Raw genomic sequence first — 22,000 nt, forward strand, 5'->3', positions numbered from 1 at the left:
AGAGTGCATAATGCTATGTGATTTGTAGCCAATAGTGTTTACAACATTATATTCACTTTTTAGATTAGTTTTTCACATTAAATGGAGGATAAGAAAATTGTGTAAAAGTAAACCTTAAAACTATGGCACAGTTTGCTTTCTGGTGTTGATATAACCCATCATGAATTTATAATTAACTAGCCAACACGCGGCGTAACATACGCCGCATAATCAGGCCGGTTTTTTAATGATTTTTAAGCACAGGGAGAAAATTAACATTTGAAAAATCGGTAATGTAATAAATCAGCAAGAAAAGCAACATTGTAACAATGCACGGAACGAACCAACACACAATCGTCTGAAGTGACTGAAAACTGGCGACCGCCCTCGCCTTCTCCTGCCAGACGGAGGGATGGGGGTGCACGGAGCGGAGTGTGGAACGGGAGGAAAGGAGAATGACGTCCATTCAGCTCCGTACGTCATGCTAGTCTGCTGATTTCTCGTTAAGTATGCACTGCCCGCTTATGTGCCCACCTTCAACTCGTCAAGTCGACGTAGACGTTTCATTGCTCTGTGCGGTTTTGGCTGCTTTTCTATATATAATCCACCAAGACACCCAACCACGGTATTAGCAAGGTGGGAGGGGGGTGTGTACAAAGGGTTGGGACGCAACCAGTAGGAGCGTAGGAGTCACACTTAGTGGGACTTAGTTTGCAGCCCGAATGTGGTTCAACGGCTTACCCACGCCAGGTCGACACACGCTCAATGTCATGCATAACTATTTATTGAATGCTAAACACTTCTGGAAAGACACGGTTGTCTAAAACTGGTTGGTGTGAGAATACAACAGTAAGCGAATGAAAAGATGGAACTCTGGAGAGAGCAAAATACAACACAATAGTGAACCCGCGGCATAACAAACACCGCATAACTATTTAATGATGGTTGAACACTTCTGGAAAGATACAGTTGTCTAAAAAGGGAGGGTTTGAGGATAGAACAGAATGAGAATGAAAAGATGGAACTTGTCATTGCTCTGTGCAGTTTTGACTGCCTTTCTATATATAATCCACCAAGACACCAGATCACGGTAGTAGCGAGGTGAGATGGGGGTGTAAACAAAGTGCAGGAGCATCTAAGAAGACGCATGTTTGTCGCTGAAATAAATTGCTGCATGTAGCGTGTAAAACAATTTGCTATAGTGCACGCAGGCGTGCGTCGTAACTGAAATGTCTTTTTTTTTAAAGACTGCCTACTTCATTGTGTTTTAACCTCAGTTGTAAAGGAATGTTTTAAGGACCCCATGGGATACCCCTCGGTTTTGGCTGCTTTTCTATATATAATCCACCAAGATACCCCACCACGGTAGGAGGGGGGTGTGCACAAAGGGTAGGGACGTAATGAGTGGAAGTGTATGAGTCACATTTAGTGGGAATTCCACGGCTTGCAGCCCGAATGGGGTTCAACGGCTTACCCATGCCTGTCTGCGCTGAGTAGACACACGGTCAATGTCATGCATAATTATTTATTGAATGCTAAACACTTCTGGAAAGACACGGATGTCTAAAACGGGTTGGTGTGAGAATACAACAGTAAGTGAATGAAAAGATGGAACTCTGGAGAGAGCAAAATAAAACACAATAGTGAACCCGCGGCATAACAAACGGCGAGTGGCTCAGACGTGCATGTGGACTCTTATCGCAGACGAAAGGGACTAACTGGGTGGTCGGTGAGTTTTTGCGTCCGGGCAAATGGGCAGGCAGTGTGAATGCCTAGAGAGCGAAGGTAGACGCCGGCCGGTAAAAAAGGAGCGTTGGTGGGCAGGAAAACATCTTCTGTGTTCCTGCAGGAGCATCTAAGAAGACGCATGTTTGTCGTGGAAGCGAATAGCTGTATTTAGCATGTAAAACAGTTTGCTATGGTGCACGCGGACATGCATCATAACCGAAAAGTTGTATTTTAAAGGCTGCTTACTTCATTGTGCTTCAGCCTCAGTTGTAAAGGATTGTTTTAAGGATCCCATGGGAAACCTCTCACAAACCGTTTCACACGCTGCATATGGCGATTCACCTCCGCGAGAAACATGCCTCTATGAACAGTCAGTGCACATGACATTAACCTGACCTGCACTGCATGTGGCCTCTACGACAGACGAATATAAATGACGCCATTTTTTCTGTGTCGTCGCGTCTGAGTTGGTGGGTGTGGCCCTGCGAGTTGTCGTCGTATCCAATTGTCTTGGAGTTGGTGGGCGTGGCTCTTTCCTGCGTGCGCCATAGGTGTCTCACTTGTCGGCAGCTTAGAGTTAATCCTCGCCTCTTCCGGCGTGCTTTCCATGGTTGTCTTGCCTTAGTGAATTATATAGATAGATAGATAGATAGATAGATAGATAGATAGATAGATAATTGATGCACTGATGCTTCTGGGAACGTTGATATTCATCCACTTTCGAAAGAATCAGTGTGGGAGTTTGTATAACTTTTCAGTATGATGGACTGGTGTACCTTAAAGGGTTGATTCCTGTTATAATCTGTGTACTATTAAAAATTTTTTAAAGTAAAATACAATTTTCTTTACAAACGTATACATAGAATTATGAGCTTTCTTTACCTGGGAACATTTCTGACTATTTACCGTATTATGCAAAATTATTTACTTCTAGAACATATTTGTTTGTTATTAGTTTCATATTACCATAATGCCATTTAGTTTCTCTTCTGGGCGCCACCATTTTATTACTCCCGTTGGCAGGACGCTGTTCCTTTTTGCCATGGGCCATTTTCACAGACATTGCTGGGTCTATTGTCATCAGTTCGACAACTTAAATTCCATCGCAATGGATCATTCATCATCCATGATTTGAATTTAAACAAAACAACTTTGTGTTAGTTACCTTCTACATTCTGTTTTTTCAATCTAATAGCTTTCCATTTTAGTTTGGTTTTTGGGTTGTAATGAATGGTAATGAAATTACAATCTTTCGATATTGACTCATTTCTGAATTAAACTATGTTTTCATCTCCTGGTCCTCTTTCCAGGCTTTTGGGCAGAATGCTTGTCTTATGCATAAAGCTGTCAGGATAGGCAGTAGAAAAAAATCCTTCCATTCCCTTATGACATTGTATGGAAGGAATGTTTTCTATTGCTAAAACTTTTCTCTTTCTAACGTATTAGCATATGAGAACGACTGGTGGGTTAACCCTGCAAATCTTTATGCAAGCATCTGCACATTAGGAAATACAATTTAGCCCTGGCATAAATGATTAATGGCTTGGGTACGTTTTGACGTACTGTTGTTTCTTCCAGGGCTAGTCCTAAATTTTCTCCAAGGTGTTGTTTCATATAATGGTCTCTCAGCTTTACTTTCAGTAACAAAGTGCTTGAGATTCCTTCATCTGAACAGTGAGTGGACCCATTTAGCCTTAACAAGAGAAAGGGGGTTACAAGATGAAAATTTGGTTGGTATCATTATAACACATGTATTAACTACATGGTATTCACATTGCCATATATTTTAAACAAGTTAGAAATGCCTTCTGTTTTAATTTAAAAGTATTTTAATTAATTACATTTCAAAAGTGTTAATTTCTTTTCAGGTACTAAGCAACGGTGACACCATGGAGAAAAACTCCCACGAGGTACTTTCAGAAGTAAGTTCTTTCTAGTTCCCAAAGCCTTGTTGACATATGTAAGGGGTGTATTATGAGTTTTGGCTTGTAATGTTTAACACTTCATTTAATACCAACCAGATTCCTCAGCTGAATGTGCTTAGGGAATAAAAGACTACTCTCTCTAGGTGAGAGCACTAGCAACAAATCTGGCAGTGGAATTGAGGCTGTGCTTTAATATAGAACAGCTAGCTGTATGAGAATTAAAGACACATCTAGGGAATGCAAGGAGCAAAACAGGGTTAATTATCACACAAGTTTGTGCTTTCTTCAGATTCTTAAATGTTGAATAAAAACAAACAAAAATTAAAGAAAATAAATCTGTTATAACCCTTTATTCATTGCTTTAAGCTTTCAACTTATAGATTTATGCTTCCTTCACAGCTGCCTTTTCTGGGATCAGTATGATAATTAGTGAAATACTTTAGTAAGGTTAGCTGTCCGAATTTCTTTATGATAGACTGTTATTCGCATTAGCAGTGTATAACATCTAGTAGGTTCAAAACTGAATACCTACAATGTGTGGTAGACAGTAAGACGTTAGGGACTTTCAAAACTCGACTTGATGTTTTCTTGAAAGAAACAAGTGGATAGGACTGGTGAGCTTTGTTGGGCTGAATGGCCTGTTCTCGTCTAGATTGTTCTAATGTTCTAATGTTTAGTTTTTCTTTTGTATGTGCTTTAAATATACAGTTATTCAAAAGTATCGTCATTATTTACTAGTCAAGAATGGTTTGTAAAGCATTCAGCTAAAACCGTAAGATGTGATCACAATTAAATCATAGGTAAATGCGCAGTATGTTAACATTTTAAAGCATGAAGATTAATCCTGGGTGGTATGGTGGTAAGTGCTGTTTATTTATAGCTGCGTGGATGTGGGTTCAGTTTTCTTCCTCATTCACTGTCTCTCTCAATGGAGTTTTTCTCATGTTTCTACCACCTTCAAAAGATGTGCTTGCTATGTTAAATGGTGACTCCATATTGGCCCTATATAAATAAATATAAGTAAATCTGAGCATGAAGGTGCCCAATGACGGATTGGCGTTCTTCCCAGATGTCAATCTTAATTTGCTATCTATGTTTCTGGATAGAGAGTGCCTCCCTGCAGTCCTGTATGAGAAAATCAGTATTTTATAGGAGTATGATAATAAAATCAGGTATGCATTTAGTACATTTAGCCATATGTTTAAATAGAACATTCATCCTTTAATTCCTTGCACCCACTGTAGTCTTATCAATTCCCCAAACCAATTTCATATGTTTCATGTACTAAAAGTAATATTTTAGTAAGCTTCAGTTAACCCTGCTCTCCACAGATATACATTCAAAGGCAAAGCCCATCTTAAGTTTAATATAAACACAATCTTCACTGTCCTCTGGCTGCAGCAGTCATTGTAAATTGATGGAATATTTTTGGAGTAGTTCAAAATATAAGTCGTCTTTCTGGATTTCATGTTTTGAAATGTAGAAAGTTGCAAGATATTATGCAGACTTTTCATTATATGTATGTTTTGAACTTTTTATGTAGTAATCCCCTTCCCTTTATTCTGCCTCCTGTGAGCATGGAAGAAGATGGATAAAGAAAGGTGTGTTGACAGAAGTACACCTGCATTTTTTAACATTTAAACATTTTTCTTTAGACTCTGTAATTCAGTTTAGGAAACATTTATGGTATGGAAAACAATAAGGTTTTTAGTGTATATAAACTCACTTCAAAATTAACATTTTAGAGATGAAACAGAACTTTTTAACACTAGAATTACCAGAGCCTATGAAAAAACTCGTAAATCTGTCCCACCTTAAATCGCTTCTTAAAACCGTTCTCACCTCTCCGCCAGCGTCTTTTGTTAATCTAAATGTGCTGATAAAGAAAAGCTGCAAGTAGCCGGCTATTTCATCCCCCACCAACTTAGAACGTGCGCAAACCTCTCCCAGCTCATGCCTTGATTGATTATCTGGGAGTGAAGTGGAGTTTTAGAGTGGAAATAATAGATGATTATTTGGAATACACACATTTCACGTGTGTTCCGTTTCTACAGTAATCTGTGTAAACACATTTTTAAAACAGAAGCGTTTTTCATTTTGCAGTAGTAAATGACAAAATGTAGGCATAAACTATATAATGTATGAAGCCTGAAGTCCAAATATCAAAGAAACACTTTCACAAAAGGTACAAATATAACAGAACAAGTATGCTTTTATTCAAAAATATAACTGCAGAAAAAAAGCCGCCTTAGTATACTTACTACAACTGCCACGGTAGCATAATGGTATCAGCTGCTGACTAGTAATCAAAAGGTCATGAGTTTGATCCAGCATGATTCAGTTTTGAGAAGTAAACTGCTCTTATTCTTACTATTTTAAAATAAAAACATACATTTGATTTCAGTGTGTAATAGCCAGTGTAATTTATGATACTTTTAAAGGTTATTTTTTTTTTGTTCCCTTTTCATTCTCTCAGTCATGTTAATGATCCTTGCCCCCAATCTGACACTGCTGCTTTCACATAGAGATGCGCTATAGCTCTGAAGCATACTTGTGACTGCATTCTCATAATAATGCTTGCGAACTGAAGTGCCTGCGTGCACTTTTCGTGACATTACACGTCTATTTTTTGAGCATGCCCATGTCGCTCAAACTCAGGAACATATATTGGTGTACAAGTATAACAAAACAAGTGCACTTTTATTCTAGACTATAAGTGAATAAAAAATAAAGCAAGTTACAGTTGATACGACAGCTTGCGTGGTGCAAAGCTAAGAACTGCTGATTTCCGATCCGGGCTATATAAAATCATCACATTCAAATATTAACAATTCCCACACACCCTTCCTATATTTACGACATGTGTACTTGTTGCAGTGTACACATCTCTCTGTGCTATGGTTCCTATTACACTGCATGAGCAACTGACACTGTACTTTCTTCCCTATATAAATAACATTCGAGCTATAGCGCGTCTCCAAATAAATCACATTAGAGCTATACTGCGTCTTTATGTGAAAACAGCAGTGTCAGATGGGGTGGGGGGATCGTGAACGCGACTGAGAGAATGGAACTGAATTAAAAAAAAGCTAACCTTTACAATTATCATGAATTTACACTGGCTCTTACAGACTGACTAAAATCAAATGTATGTTTTTATTCTAAAATAGTACAGTACTTGCAATATTATTTGAAAATGAACAACGTCAGATCGGGTTTGAATACACGCTGACACTTTTACAGAAGGCGTCAGTGCAGCAGTTTCAACGCACAGTACGTGCAATATTATTTGAAAATGAACAGCGTCAGATTGGGCGCATATTCAAACCCGATCTGATGCTGTTCGTTTTCAAATAATATTGCATTAGTGCGATGATGTTTTTACATATATTGTCTCTTTCATTCATCTTGCAGTTTGTAATCAGTGACCTCGTGTTTTTTTCCCCAATCTTGCCAGATCGCACATGTTGCTGTATGGTGGTGTTTCTTTTGTACTCCAGGACATGCAGAGGACAGAATAGTACAGAGCAGTAAGTTCAGCGCTATATGCAATCAGACAGACAGATAGGCAGAGAAGGCACTAGATATATAAATAAACAGGAAAGGCACTGTATAATAGATATATAAAAAACATCTAAGGGGATAGATATATAGATAGATAGGAAGGAAAGGCACTATATGATAGGCAGACAGGGAAGCTCCTATATAATAATAAAATTACTGTTACTACTATATAGATAGACAGGGAGTTCAGGCAGGCAGAACGGCAAAGGTTAAAAATAAATAAACTTTCTCCCCAGCGGAGAATGGAACTCGGGTCTCTTGAGGTACAACAAGCCTGCTGCACTCTAAGTGACGAAATCTTACCAGTACGCCACAGAAGCTGTTGTAAAACTCTTGAACCTTTTATGTAAGTGTTTATTTGATCTTTTGCCTTCAGGCTTCACATATTTTATAGTTTATGTCTATATTTTGTAACATTTATTACTAAAATTAGAAAATGTTTCTGTTTTAACATTGTGTTTACACAGATTACTGTAGAAACGAAACACACATGAAATGCGTGTGATCCAGATAACAATCTATTATTTCCACTCTAAAACTCCACTTCACTCCCAGATAATCGAGGCATGAGCTGGGAGAAGTTCGTGCACGTTCTAAGTCGGTGGAGGGATGGAATAGCCGGCTGGTTGCACATTTACAGGACAGAGGAGGCTGGCGGAGAGGTGACAACGGTTTTAAGAAGCGATTTAAGGTGGGACGGATCTACAAGTTTTTTTCGTAGACTCTGATAATTCTAGTGTTAATTAACCAAGCTGCAACTACACCCCTCGTGGTCTGGATGAGGCGCAAGCCCTCCTTCGGTCCTCCTGGGCATCCCGGCTGGGGGTGGTCCGCCACAAGATGCATACTGAAAGAAGGGAAAATGTGAAGCAGACCTGAAAAGTGGGCATATGTTAATATTGAGAATATTCAATCTGTGTACAGTTTAATATATTTAGACATGCTGAAATTAATCCGACATACAAAATGTTTGAATGTTGTTGCATATTGATAGATGGATAAAATCTACTCTGAGTATATCTCAACTTGTATTAATTTAAAAAAAAAACTACAATTTCTTTAATAATAGCATCAAGAGAAGCAGCTGGCTGATTGTATCTCTTCATCAAGAGGGTACTGGAGCAGGAACGTTTGAGGCTGGATGGTTCTGTTAATGTCAATTTCCTTTAGGTGCCTTTTACAGTGCATACAGAAAGTATTCACAGCACATCACTTTTTCTACATTTTGTTATGTTACAGCCTTATTCCAAAATCGATTAAATTCATTTTTTTCCTCAGAATTCTACACACAACACCCCATAATGACAACGTGAAAAAAGTTTACTTGAGGTTTTTGCAAATTTATTAAAAATGAGAAAGTTGAGAAACCACATGTACATAAGTATTCACAGCCTTTGCCATGAAGCTCAAAATTGAGCTTAGGTGCATCCTGTTTCTCCTGATCATCCTTGAGATGTTTCTGCAGCTTATTTGGAGTCCACCTGTGGTAAATTCAGTTGATCAGACATGATTTGGAAAGGCACACACCTGTCGATGTAAGGTCCCACAGTTGACAGTTCATGTCAGAGAACAAACCAAGCATGAAGTCAAAGGAATTGTCTGTAGACCTCTAAGACAGGATTGTCTCGAGGCACATATCTGGGAAGGTTACAGAAAAATTTCTGCTTCTTTGAAGGTCCCAATAAGCACAGTGGTCTCCATCATCTGTAAGTGGAAGAAGTTTAATACCACCAGGACTCTTCCTAGAGCTGGCAGGCCATCTAAACTGAGCGATCGGGGGAGAAGGGCCTTAGTCAGGGAGGTGACCAAGAACCCGATGGTCACTCTGTCAGAGCTTCAGAGGTCCTCTGTGGAGAGAGGAGAACCTTCCAGAAGGGCAAACATCTCTGCAGCAATCCACCAATCAGGCCTGTATGGTAGAGTGGCCAGACGGAAGCCACTCCTTAGTAAAAGGCACATGGCAGCCCGCCTGGAGTTTGCCAAAAAGCACCTGAAGGACTCTCAGACCATGAGAAACAAAATTCTCTGGTCTGATGAGACAAAGATTGAACTCTTTGGTGTGAATGCCAGACGTCATGTTTGGAGAAAACCAGGCACCGCTCATCACCAGGCCAATACCATCAGTGCAGTGAAGCATGGTGGTGGCAGCATCATGCTGTGGGGAACTGGGAGACTAGTCAGGATAAAGGGAAAGATGACTGCAGCAATGTACAGAGACATCCTGGATTAAAACCTGCTCCAGAGCTATCTTGACCTCAGACTGGGGCGACGGTTCATCTGTCAGCAGGACAACGACCCTAAGCACACAGCCAAGATATCAAAGGAGTGGCTTCAGGACAACTCTGTGAATGTCCTTGAGTGGCCCAGCCTGAGCCCACAGTTGAATCTGATTGAACATCAATAAAATGGCTGTGCACCGACGCTTCCCATCCAACCTGATGGAGCTTGAGAGGTGCTGCAAAGAGGAATGGGCAAAACTGGCCAAAAATAGGTGTGCCAAGCCTGTGACATCATATTCAAAAAGACTTGAGGCTGTAATTGCTGCCAAACGCACATCGAAAAAGTATTGAGCAAAGGCTGTGAATACTTATGTACATGTGATAAATTTGAAAAAACCTCAAGTAAACTTTTGGGACAGTGACTGTGAAACATTGAAGATGAAAATGGAACATAAAGCAAAGCTGTTAAGAACAGCAATCAGAATGAACAGATTAACGTGTAGAGTGTCATGATGTGAGATGAATTCAGAGTTAAGAGAAAGAGTTGATGTGGAGGTGATGGGTGTTATACTGAGGAGAAACAGACAAAGGTGGTTTAGGCATGTAGTGAAAATGGCAACAGATGACTAGGCAAAGAAGTTCACGAATAGGGATGTGGAAGAGATGAGGCTCAGAGAGAGAGAGGGGTTAAAGAAGGTGTTGGATGATATAAAACTTATATAACTCAGTGCAAAGGGTGCCAAAACCATGGGGAGTGCAGAAAAGGATTAAAGAGGTAACTGGCTGACCTGAGTAAACCCAAAGATGGCTGTTATACTAGTGCTAATGATGATGAGAAGCAGTTGGATCTTAAAAAGGAATTTGAAAGTTTTTCCTTGAATTAGTACAAAAAAAGACTAAAATGTGGAGGCAAATATTAAATGTCTTTTGGCAGTGAAAAATTAGGTTTAAACTTTTTTAATCTTAAGTGTTAATAACTGAGTCTCTACTATACACAAGTAAACCCTACCAAAATCAGACTGCCAAGTAAACAGTGTGACTTTAGTGTCTAAAAATGTGCTAGACACCACAACCTTGCTTCAGGAATGAATCACAATAAAATACCATTGTATGCATCACCTTGCAGATGCACTCTGAACCTCTCATACTTTTAACATTTTGTTGCTTTAAAGCTTTCGCATATGACACTTTTAGCTCAAACTGGCATTTCTTCATTATTTTAAATAAAAACTGAAACGTGCTGTTTGCATGAACATTTAAAGACTCTGGCAGACATCTGTAAGTTAATTAAGATTTGCAAAATTGCCCCTATGAGTCATAGAATGAGTTAGTCTGCCTTTGTCTGTGTATGATTGTCTTCATTTCATTAAAAAAAAATGTTGCTGTTTAAAAAAGAAAAGGACTAATAAACAAGTAAACCTCATCTAACTTCTCACACTCTCATAAAGTAACCTGCAGTGCAGATTTTTTTAAATTTTGGCACAGTACTACTTTAATGCGACCTAAATACATTTTATATCTCACCATGTTTTTTTAAATTAAAATGGTTCTACTCTCTATGTTTTCAAAGGTTTATTTTATATAATCTTCCCCATGTAACTAGTGCTTTTAGTCTTGTTATATTCTACCTGTCATTGCATATACACTTGGTAGAAACGATTACTGGAACCAGCAAGTTGGGCACTGGCCTTTCACTCTCACGCCTCCCTTCTAGCTCTATCCATCGTAATATTCACTTGAGTTTTGCCTCTCTTCTGAAATCAGGTCTCACATTCATGCCCCTGTTTTGTTAAAACTGGAATAAGACATATGCGATGCGTAAACTCTGTCACCTTTAGTCTCTAAATGACAAAACCTGTTTTGTGGTTTTCTGTTTATAGTAGCTGTTATTGAAACACCTGCAGTTTTTCATATTTTTTAAAGACAAAATAGTTATTCCTGTGATGAACTTTTTGATTTTGATTAGTTCTGCCATGTGCTATCTTATCATGATACTCAACCAGCTCCGTGCAACCCTAAACTAAAAGTGTGGGTTGGAAAATTTGGGGGTTTAGGGGGTGAAAATTTGTAATTTGATTATATAATTTATTGGAACCATAGTTTATGTACAGTCTGCATCTCCTTAGAAATATAAACATTTGCATAATAGGGTTATCAGTTTCGCTCAGCATTCATGTTAATTTTCGTTAATTTTTTTAATGTTAAAAACTCGTTTGCAAGCAAAAATGCAATTAACTACAGTTATAAACACTAATTAGAGAAATGCAAAATGTGTTTTTTTTTTCCTTTTTAAGAAAAAATACACTCATAAATAATCATGTGTTTACTATGATGATCCTTCCAAATTACACTAAGCCTCCTTGGCTCATACCCTGGTCCTTACTGTGACCTCAATGTGTCTTTTCTTTGTTGGCAGAAGCTGACCTCTCAGGAGCCAGTAACATAGGTCAGTAAGTTTTAGAAGTGGCATTCTTTACATGCCAATTTAGAACTAGGCACAAGGAACTGGTATCATTAGTAGTTAAAATTTACCATTGTTAACGTGACAAGTATAATAGATTAGTATACACGTCGTGTGTTTTTGTTATTTTAGAGTGAGTTGGGTGGAGCATATTCTTCAGTGCTTTTCTTTGGCTTCTTTGCTTCGTGTTTCAAAGGTTTACATAAAAAAAAAAAAATTCATAGGCTTTTGTACATCTTTGTATGCTATCATTTAAAAGTCTTTCATTTTGTCCTCTTTGCCTTTTTAGTCCTAATTCCTATATTTTTGCCCTTTTCTCAGTTTATGTTTTGTTTTGTCTCTGTTTGTTGTCTTAGTCCATACATGCTTGTCTTCACTGTACTCACTACTCCACAGAGACTACTGCTTTTGCAGGTTTAATCGTGCAGCCACTTTTTTGTGACATCTCAAGATCTAAGCTTTCACTATTACAAGATGCTTAAGTGTTTCTATTTAACTTCAGTTTTTTTTACTGTGTTAGTTAATACCTCTTGGTCCTACACCGTTAATTGTTTTGATACCAAGATCCCTTGATTTGAGGATTTATTAGATAAAATATGTTTTTGTGTATGTACTGGCCATTGCCAGCTTACAGCTCCAAGGTCTTAAAATCAAATTGTACTCCAGCTACTGTCTATGTGAGGCTTGCATTTTCTCCCTTTGTCTGTGTGAGGTTTGCTCTGGGTACTTCAGTTTTTCTCCCACATTCAAAAAATATGAATGTTAGGTTAATTGACAGCACTAAATTGCCTCAGTGTAAGTGAGTATATTTGTAAATCATTTTTTTAAAGTACTGTGCTCTGTAATGATCTGAAGCTACTGTAAGCTGTCAGTGAAACAAGAGTAGATTGTTTCTCATACACTTTAGATATGACGAGAATGGCACCTCCACTATAAGCTGGCATTCTATCATGTAAATGAGCAGCTTCAGAGCTGCTGCAGGGGAGTCTATAAAAACGGCAGTCCTGCCAAAGTCACATGTGAATTCCATATAGTGCAGCAAAAGAGCACAATCCTTTTAAGGACAGCACTCTATCTAAAAAAACAATGTAAATAGCTAATAATCAATGTTGAGACTCTGCACCAGTACTGCATTGGTGTCATAAGGCCTACAGCTCAACTTAACAAAACACCAAGTACTGTTTGACCTAAAATGGACTAGTTGGGCACTTTAGGGATGCTGCTGAAAAGTTTGAAGTCTTGGGTCTGGAATGCTGTTTGCACCTTCAGTACACGTAGGAAGTTAGCTAAGAGATTGCTACCTCTGCAGCTCCACCACTGCTTCTCAATCTGCCAGGATTCACTGGTCTGGTCATGCGGTCGCTAGACAGATCTTTAGGCTCTGAAAAGCTAAAGAGCATTGGTGAGTTAGTGTTTGCTTAAGCCATTAAACCATGCTTTTCTACAGTACTGTCTAGCTATTCATTCAAAATTAAACATATTGTGTCCTGCAACTAAGCATAAAACAATTTATTAAAAAAATGTTATTAATTTCTGCGGTGGGTTGGCACCCTGCCCAGGGTTGGTTCCTGCCTTGTGCCCTGTGTTGGCTGGGATTGGCTCCAGCAGACCCCCGTGACCCTGTATTCGGATTCAGCGGGTTAGAAAATGGATGGATGGATGGATGTTATCAATTTTTAAACCAAGTTTTCTCCCACAATTTTTTATTTTTTTTATAAGTGAGATATAGAATTTTCCATAAATTGCAATCACTTCCCATTTATAACTAGCATATCCTTTGTTAGGCATACTCTGTGTGGCTGCCAACGCTAGATTCAGCCGTTCAGTACCACCATGTTTCTGGGAGTTTTCTTTCATCACAGTTAAAGCACTCTCTCCAAACCTAAATTGCTTATTTGCTTTTTTAATCATCAACTGGTGTTATGCAGTTTTTCCATTAATTCGTTTTATCAAGCAGTTTCCTTTGGTTTGTGGATATGTTGGACTCTGCTCCAGAATGTTGCAATGACTTCTTGACTGATGATTTTAATTCTCACCATGTGGTTTCTCTTTACCATATGTTCAATGTTTTTCTGGCTTGCAATTTATTATTTCCGCACTGGTGCAAACTCCTACTTTTCATCTCAAGTTAAACTGAGAGAAATATTGTGCACATCAAGATGATTTCTATTAGCTAGGACTATCCGTCGCTTTTGCATTCAATGCTCATTCAGGTGCTTCAGGGGTGATGTACAGTATTGCATGCGTTAAAATTTAACATGCACACAAGGTGAATAGCTTAGAGGTAGGCTGAAGTTATGTTGTCATGTCTTCCAAGCTGACTAATCTGTCCAATCCATCTAATTCCAAGCTGTCTCATAGTATAACTACAGACCACATGGGTAATTAAACACCTGAAACACTAGAAAAAAAAGATAGATATGGTGTGATCACAATTAGGAGGATTAGCAAGTGTGTTTTGGCCAGGATGAAATGTCCTGGGTGTTTGTGAGAGAAATAATCAGGAGATGAAGATGAAGGTAATAATGGGTAAGTTTGGTATTTGAAGTATTTTTTCACAAAATGCATTTGCCACATGAAGTTGTGTTGTAAAGTTATCTATAGATTAAATATATATATATATATATATATATATATATATATATATATATATATATATATATATATATATTGTAACAAATGGAGCAGGAGACAGCAAAGGGGTTTGGGGTTCTCCGCCCGTATATTGTCGCGAATCCGTAGCAACAAAACAAAACAGGTCAAAATCATAAACCAACTAAGAGTTCATAAGCGTGACGCCGAACCGTGGCGTCCGCGGCCATTTTATATGGGAGGAGCCGGAAGTGCAGGGATGCTGGGAAGGACCGTGAGGGAGGACGGGAAGGATGACGTCATCGCAAGATGGCGGAGGAAGGGCGGAAGTGCCGTACTGCGGTCAGCCGTCAGCTATGGCGGAGGGAGGTCTTTTTTTCTATGAGGAAGCAGAGGGAGAAAGTTCCTAGGTGCGCTCGAATCCGTCTGCGGCCTCCTACTGCGTGCGTGACAATATATATATATATATATATATATATATATATATATATCCATTATCCAACCCACTATATCCTAACTACAGGGTCACGGGGGACTGCTGGTGCCAATTTCAGTCAACGCAGGGCGCAAGGCAGGAAACAAACCCTGGGCAGGGTGCCCAAACACACACATCAAGCACACACTAGGGACAATTTAGGATCACCAATGCACCTGCATGTCTTTGGACCGTGGGAGGAAACCCATGCATACACAGGGAGAACATGCAAACTCCACGCAGGGAGGACCCGGGAAGCGAACCCTATATTTGTATCCTGTCCTGACATTTTATAATGGAAGCTATGGGGTTTGGGGCATCACCGGACAATTAAATCCTCATGATTTGATTTCTCAAGCAAAGGGTTAGACTACGGGGACTGTACAAATATTTAAAACCCATTTTCACTGTTAGCAAAGTGAAGTGAACTGTTGTTCATAGTAGATGCAGCAGATTCAAATGTTTTGCCTATAGGAATATGATTTCAACTTTATAAGTTAAGTCAAACAATAAATTGGAATTGATTGCACAGTTGAATCCCAGTACTTATTTTATTTCAAAACATCTCTTAGGAATTTGTCAAGATCTTTTCAATATGTTTTTCTTTTTTTTTTAATCGAAAGAGTTGACTATTTTTGTGGTGACATCATCATGTACTGTATGCAGTTTGCCTGTTTTGCACAAACATTGACATTTTACCTGTTGGTTTGTATGGATACAGCCATATTCTTTGTAGCAATAACCCCAATTGCTAGTCACATAGGTTGTTACCTGTAATTTAATCGTAGGGCCCCTGCACAGGATGGCATAATACTGTATGTATTACTTAACAGGGGAATAATTATCAGAAAGACTTCAAAGAAACAAACATCGATCTATAACACAAATTTGAGGAATTTTGATTTTCAATTAACTTTTTAGTTTTGTTTTAAAACTCTCTGCACAGTGACACTCGCATTGACTGACTCTTTTTGTGTCATTTCTTACTTACTCCTCTCTGTGGCTCACTATTAAATCCAGTGCAAACACAATTTATGACTGCTAAAGGCTACCATCTTCTGCAAATTGTTTACTGTGATGGAGATCTTCATATAGTTTAGTATGCTTCAAATAAAAAAAGTAAGCATGTGAAGTTCTTCTTTGATATGCTCACAAAACTTGGTTATTGTTGACAGAAAAACAATACGAAGTAATTGAACTGGAAACATTACTTTTCATTCACTTCTTGTATTAGCTGAATTGTCCAGTTACAAGTATACATCATCCAGATGTACCCTACAAAATTTTACATTGTAATCTTCAGGATCATGACAGTTTATTCTACACTTCCATTATCTCCTGATTAAAGAGGTAGAAGTATTTTTATTTACTTTTGTTACCTGCATGGTACCATGAAACAACACAAGAAAGCAATCCTACAGTACATTTTCTTCTCACTATAAAGAATATAAAATGCCCCACAGTGTTTTTTTGATGCACTAAAGAGAATTCTGGTTCCAACCTTGGTTATACAAATAATTAGACACTAGCATTTATAAAAATTAAGCTTTCATCTCCAGCTCTTCATATTCCAAACCTTTCATAATCAATGAATTGTCTACTTGCATCTATGATCCATTACCCCTCTCTATCCCAGTGTGGAATAAAATTTGCCAGCAGTGGGAAATAAATGATGATGGAGGTATTAATTAAAAAGACAAACTTTAAAACAGGGAAAACTCTTGGAAAATGCAGTTCAGTGTGGATAAGAGGAAATGTGCATTGCATACAAAGATAACAGTAGTGTTAATTGAAAATGTAAAGTGTTACACTGTATAATAAAAGATATTAAAATATTTATTCCCCAAGAGACAATGAACAAAAGCCCGTAAAAACCTACTTTATTAGGCAATGTTATAAAATATAAATCAAAACATCATCTGTAAAAAGTCTTCAACAAACTCATAAGACAGCAGTTTGAATTTTGGGTAATGCAATTCAGGACCCTGTGGACAACTTAAATCTTTGTGAAAAAGAGTAACCTGGCATATCCCTGGACTACTCTAGTAGCTGAAGAATGCTCTACTCATTCTTAGGAGCACTGTCAACAACGAGATGATATTACCACATTGTGGCGGGCAACACTAAAGATATTCAATTTTGTCTACTGTTTCCATGATGCAGCTCCAAACACAGTCCCAGGTTTATATGTAGCCAAACCTTAGAAATACATCTGGTGATAGGCAGAGCCTTAATTTTGAGAATTGCGTCTGGTATTCATGCACCACTGGATATTTATTGACGTTAAACAAGCAATGTCTCCATAGTAAAATGCCAGCTGCCTGAACTTTTAAAGAGGCAAAAGCATCTCTGCTCTCCCTGTCTGGGGCTATGCACAGTCCTCTTTTGTCCCAGAGACAGATTAGCCATAGCACTACCCTGCCACCTTTGCTGATACATATTATTTATATCTCACTCAGTACTGGGTTGGTGCCAAAGAACTGTACTTAAAACTCTTCTAGGGCATCCAATACAGATATGGGGCTTACAGCGTGGTGTTAGTGTACTACATATATTACAGTGACATGTCAGCATGTATCGTTAAGGCCAATGCCTGCTTCTTTCTTTTTTCTTGGGCGTTGGTGAGCTTTATTACTGTCTTGTGCTGACCTTTCCTGCATTTATTCCTTTGTCCTCCAGACCATTCAGTAAAAACACTAACCTGATCTTGTAAGTCACCACGGGGAAAGGTTTGGCCAAATATACAGAATATACAGACATTCATTTATGTAATATCTCTTCATAAGCATTGAGCAGTAAATACCAGGAGGCATAATCAATTCATATGAACATGATCTTAGCAGCTGTTCCAGTGCCTCTGTTGACATTTCCGGCTAGGTGCCTTACTTTGTAAAGAATCTTAACACTTCTGTGAGACTAAGTAAATTTTTTTTTTATTTATGCAAATTACTGTACGTCATTAAGAAATATTAAACAACAACTTTGTTAAACAAGATTGATTTAGAAGCTGGGAAAATTAACCATCATGTTTTAAAGTGTTTGAACTCTAATAGTCTATATAACCAATCAGGTTTCACCAGCCTCTTTGAGTATATATTTTTTTTCAGCCAGTAAACTAATTATGATTAATAAGGATATATCTCTGATAATATTTTGATAGTAGTACATTAATGGCTTTTGTAATTTGTTATTTGTATCTTTGAATACACTGTTTTTGAAATTTCATTGAAGTCCTACTTAGTGAAATGTAAATTATACCATTTCTGTTGAAATAAGATAACTTTTATGGCAGTAAAAACACTGTTTTACCTTCTGCTCTTGCCAATTGGACCAGTCCTAATGAGGTCAACAAGTGTATTGCTGTGCCAGGGGGAATAGTGCTGTCATATTTAAGCAGGCATTGATAGCTTGGAAAATATTGAAATTTATAAGGCTAGAAAATCAGATGAGGGTTTTGATTTTCTTTCATCTTCGAAAATAAAAATTCATTAATTTTGCAAAGATCAATATATTTTATGAGGTATTTTTGTAAGTGAAAGGTCTACTGATTATTGTAAAACTTTTGCTGTTGGAAATCCACAATGTTTTCTGTCAAGAAATTGAAAGTGTGTTAAGAATGCTTATACAAGTACTGCATGCTAACCTTCAAATACTAAATGAGCTTGGAGCTCTGGCAGTTCTTTTTCTCAATCTATGATGTGCTCAGCATCCCTAAGTGATACATTGAAATCCCTTGACTTGTTCCCTCTTGTGAACAGTTTATTTTCTTTTTTTTTGTGGTTGATTAATTGTGATTGTATAGGATTCATGGTTTAAGGAAAACAGGGAGTTGTTATTGTTATTGTATTTTTATTTTGTACCATTGAATTTCATCAAACAAAAGTAGTTAGTGCCTTTTAATAGCACATTTGGAAAAAAATAGGCTGTCATGTATGAAATTGTTATGAACATGACCTATTTAATTTGAATCTTGAATAATAAAATATAATTAATGAATTAAAGTAGATCCATATGTAGAGTATACTTTTTTCTAGCAATTGGCTTAAAATAAAACTCAGATGTCTTTGGACACTGTAAAGACAATCCTTACATCTATATTATTAGTGGAAATAGTTTATTAGTGATAGTAAGATTTAAGTGTTTATTTTTTTTGGAACAAAATTAATTTCCATCTGATCATAGTGGGTGGAACTGTAATAAGAATAACATAAATACACAATTTGGCAGTGCTGGGATACAAGGCAGGAAATAGTCTTGGACGGAACAGCAGTCCATCACAGATCTTACTCCTCTGTAGGCATTGAGCAGGGGTGCCCAATATGCCAATCGCGATCGGTTGGTAGATGGGAAAGGTAGTGCAGGTAGATCGCATTGCATTCAGAAAATTTTTTTTTAAATGTTAGTCTATCATATATCCTCCCTATGGCAATTGCCACTTGATTGACATACAGGGCAGCCAGTCTGAGATCTCTTTTTTCCTAACACACTGGTCATCCCGCACGCATGATCAAACACGCGAGCTACTGCAAAACTCCAGCTATCTAAGTGATCTAGTTAGCCTTCCAATTTATATAGACTAAAGAAGGGATTTTAAAAAAAGTTTGTTTTTCTTTACTGGATGTGGAATTGGAAGAGGATATTTTTCTCTCACAATGTCACAATCGAAGTGCATTTGTCTGATCTGTCAATCTATCAATGCTATTCCAAAGAAGGAAAATGTATAAAGGCACTTTTGAACTGTTCATAAAAACTACAGAACTGACTTCCTGCCGAAAAGCGATCTGAGAAAGAGAAAGGAGAGGGAACTAATACTGCAGTTAATCAGACAGCCAACATTTTTCACTCGGCTGAATTCAAAAGCAAAGGCAGACACACCAAAGCATCGTTCTGGGTGAGTCGCTCGATCATTAAGCATAAGAAGGCCTTCCAAGATGGAGAGATGATAAAAGAGGCCTTCGTTGAGGCAGATGGCTAGGGAGAAATTCCTGCTGAGATTTCAAGACCACTGGCCGGATAAAAAGGAGTTTCTCCTTGTCATTAAACATGCAGAATACAAGCAACTTAATAATGATCAATGGCTGCTAGCCTTGCCATTTTTTTTCCAATCTGACTAACATGTTGAATGAGCTTAATTTACAGCTCCAAGGAAAAGAGAAAACCATGGTCAATATGATTACCTCAGTTAATGCTTTCAAACGAAAAATGCAACATCTTTCCTCAAAGCTGCAGTGCCTTGATTTGGGGAACATCCAAAACCTTGCGTCAGAGCTGGAGACGCAATGGAACGCGTGTGCACAACTTGACAACATACGCTACACAGAGCAGATTGAAATTCTCTGTCAGACTTTGACAGATGGTTTCAAGACTCAGCTTTACTTGAGCCAATCGCTACATTTAAGTGCTATCCATTTAGGGAAGATGTTGAGGGTGATTCCCCCGCATCAAAAATTGCAACACTGTTTCACCTAAAACTCCTCTGCAGTGGAGGATGAGATTTTGACACTACAGGATGACATTCAGCTGAAGTATGGGGCTCATGGACAGTTTTGGAACTTACTCACAGAGGAAAAGTACCCAAACAAGAGGAAATGTGCTACCTCCTTGACTGCATTATTCGGCTCTACTTATTTATGCGAGTCAGCCTTTTCCCAAATACTGTAGTGACCATAAATGTGTTGAATTGTTATTGTGCCATAAGGGTTAATTAGTTATGCAAGGTACGACAACATATATTTTATGTATAAAGTATACTCTATATACAGTTAGGTCCATAAATATTTGGACAGAGACAACTTTTTTCTAATTTTGGTTCTGTACATTACCACAATGAATTTTAAATGAAACAACTCAGATGCAGTTGAAGTGCAAACTTTCAGCTTTAATTAAGTGGGGTGAACAAAAAGATAGCATAAAAATGTAAGGGAACTAAAGCATTTTTTTAACACAATCCCTTCATTTCAGGGGCTCAAAAGTAATTGGACAATTGAGTCAAAGGCTATTTCATGGGCAGGTGTGGGCAAGTCCGTCGTTATGTCATTATCAATTAAGCAGATAAAAGGCCTGGAGTTGATTTGAGGTGTGGTGCTTGCATGTGGAAGATTTTGCTGTGAACAGACAACATGCGGTCAAAGGAGCTCTTCATGCAGGTGAAAGAAGCCATCCTTAAGCTGCGAAAACAAAAAAAACCCATCCGAGAAATTGCTACAATATTACGAGTGGCAAAATCTACAGTTTGGTACATAAAGACCTGGACGTCCACGGAAGACAACAGTAGTGGATGATCGCAAGAATCATTTCCATGGTGAAGAGAAACCCCTTCACAACAGCCAACCAAGTGAACAACACTCTCCAGGGGGTCAGCGTATCGATATCCAAGTCTACCATAAAGAGAAGACTGCATGAAAGTAAATACAGAGGGTGCACTGCAAGGTGCAAGCCACTCATAAGCCTCAAGAATAGAAAGGCTAGATTGGACTTTGCTAAAGAACATCTAAAAAAGCCAGCACAGTTCTGGAAAAACATTCTTTGGACAGATGAATCCAAGATCAACCTCTACCAGAATGATGGCAAGAAAAAAGTATGGAGAAGGTGTGGAACAGCTCATTAACCAAATCATATGCACATCGTCTGTAAAACACAGTGGAGGCAGTGTGATGGCTTGGGCGTGCATGGCTGCCAGTGGCAGTGGGACACTACTGTTTATTGATGATGTGACACAGGACAGAAGCAGCCGAATGAATTCTGAGGTGTTCAGAGACATACTGTCTGCTCAAATCCAGCTAAATGCAGTCAAATTGATTGGGCGACGCTTCATGATACAGATGGACAATGACTCAAAACATACAGCCAAAGCAACCCAGGAGTTTATTAAAGCAAAGAAGTGGAAAACTCTTGAATGGCCAAGTCAGTCACCTGATCTTAACCCAACTGAGCATGCATTTCACTTGTTGAAGACTAAACTTCGGACAGAAAGGCCCACTAACAAACAGCAACTGAAAGCCGCTGCAGTAAAGACCTGGCAGAGCATTAAAAAGGAGGAAACCCAGCATCTGGTGAT

At 38.3% G+C, this 22,000-nt stretch overlaps 1 protein-coding gene across 3 annotated transcripts in view; it reads left to right on the forward strand.

Annotated features, from left to right (window-relative positions):
• The window catches only part of enox1 (ecto-NOX disulfide-thiol exchanger 1), a 326,189-nt gene that overhangs the window by 263,388 nt on the left and 40,801 nt on the right, over positions 1-22,000 (forward strand). For all 3 annotated transcript variants that reach the window (XM_039745280.1, XM_039745281.1, XM_039745282.1), the window contains one exon: positions 3,576-3,629. In XM_039745280.1, the coding sequence (XP_039601214.1) occupies positions 3,576-3,629 (54 nt within the window). The remainder of the gene's footprint in view (positions 1-3,575; positions 3,630-22,000) is intronic.

Source organism: Polypterus senegalus, chromosome 2, assembly GCF_016835505.1.
Source record: "Polypterus senegalus isolate Bchr_013 chromosome 2, ASM1683550v1, whole genome shotgun sequence".
Taxonomy (NCBI): domain Eukaryota; kingdom Metazoa; phylum Chordata; class Cladistia; order Polypteriformes; family Polypteridae; genus Polypterus; species Polypterus senegalus.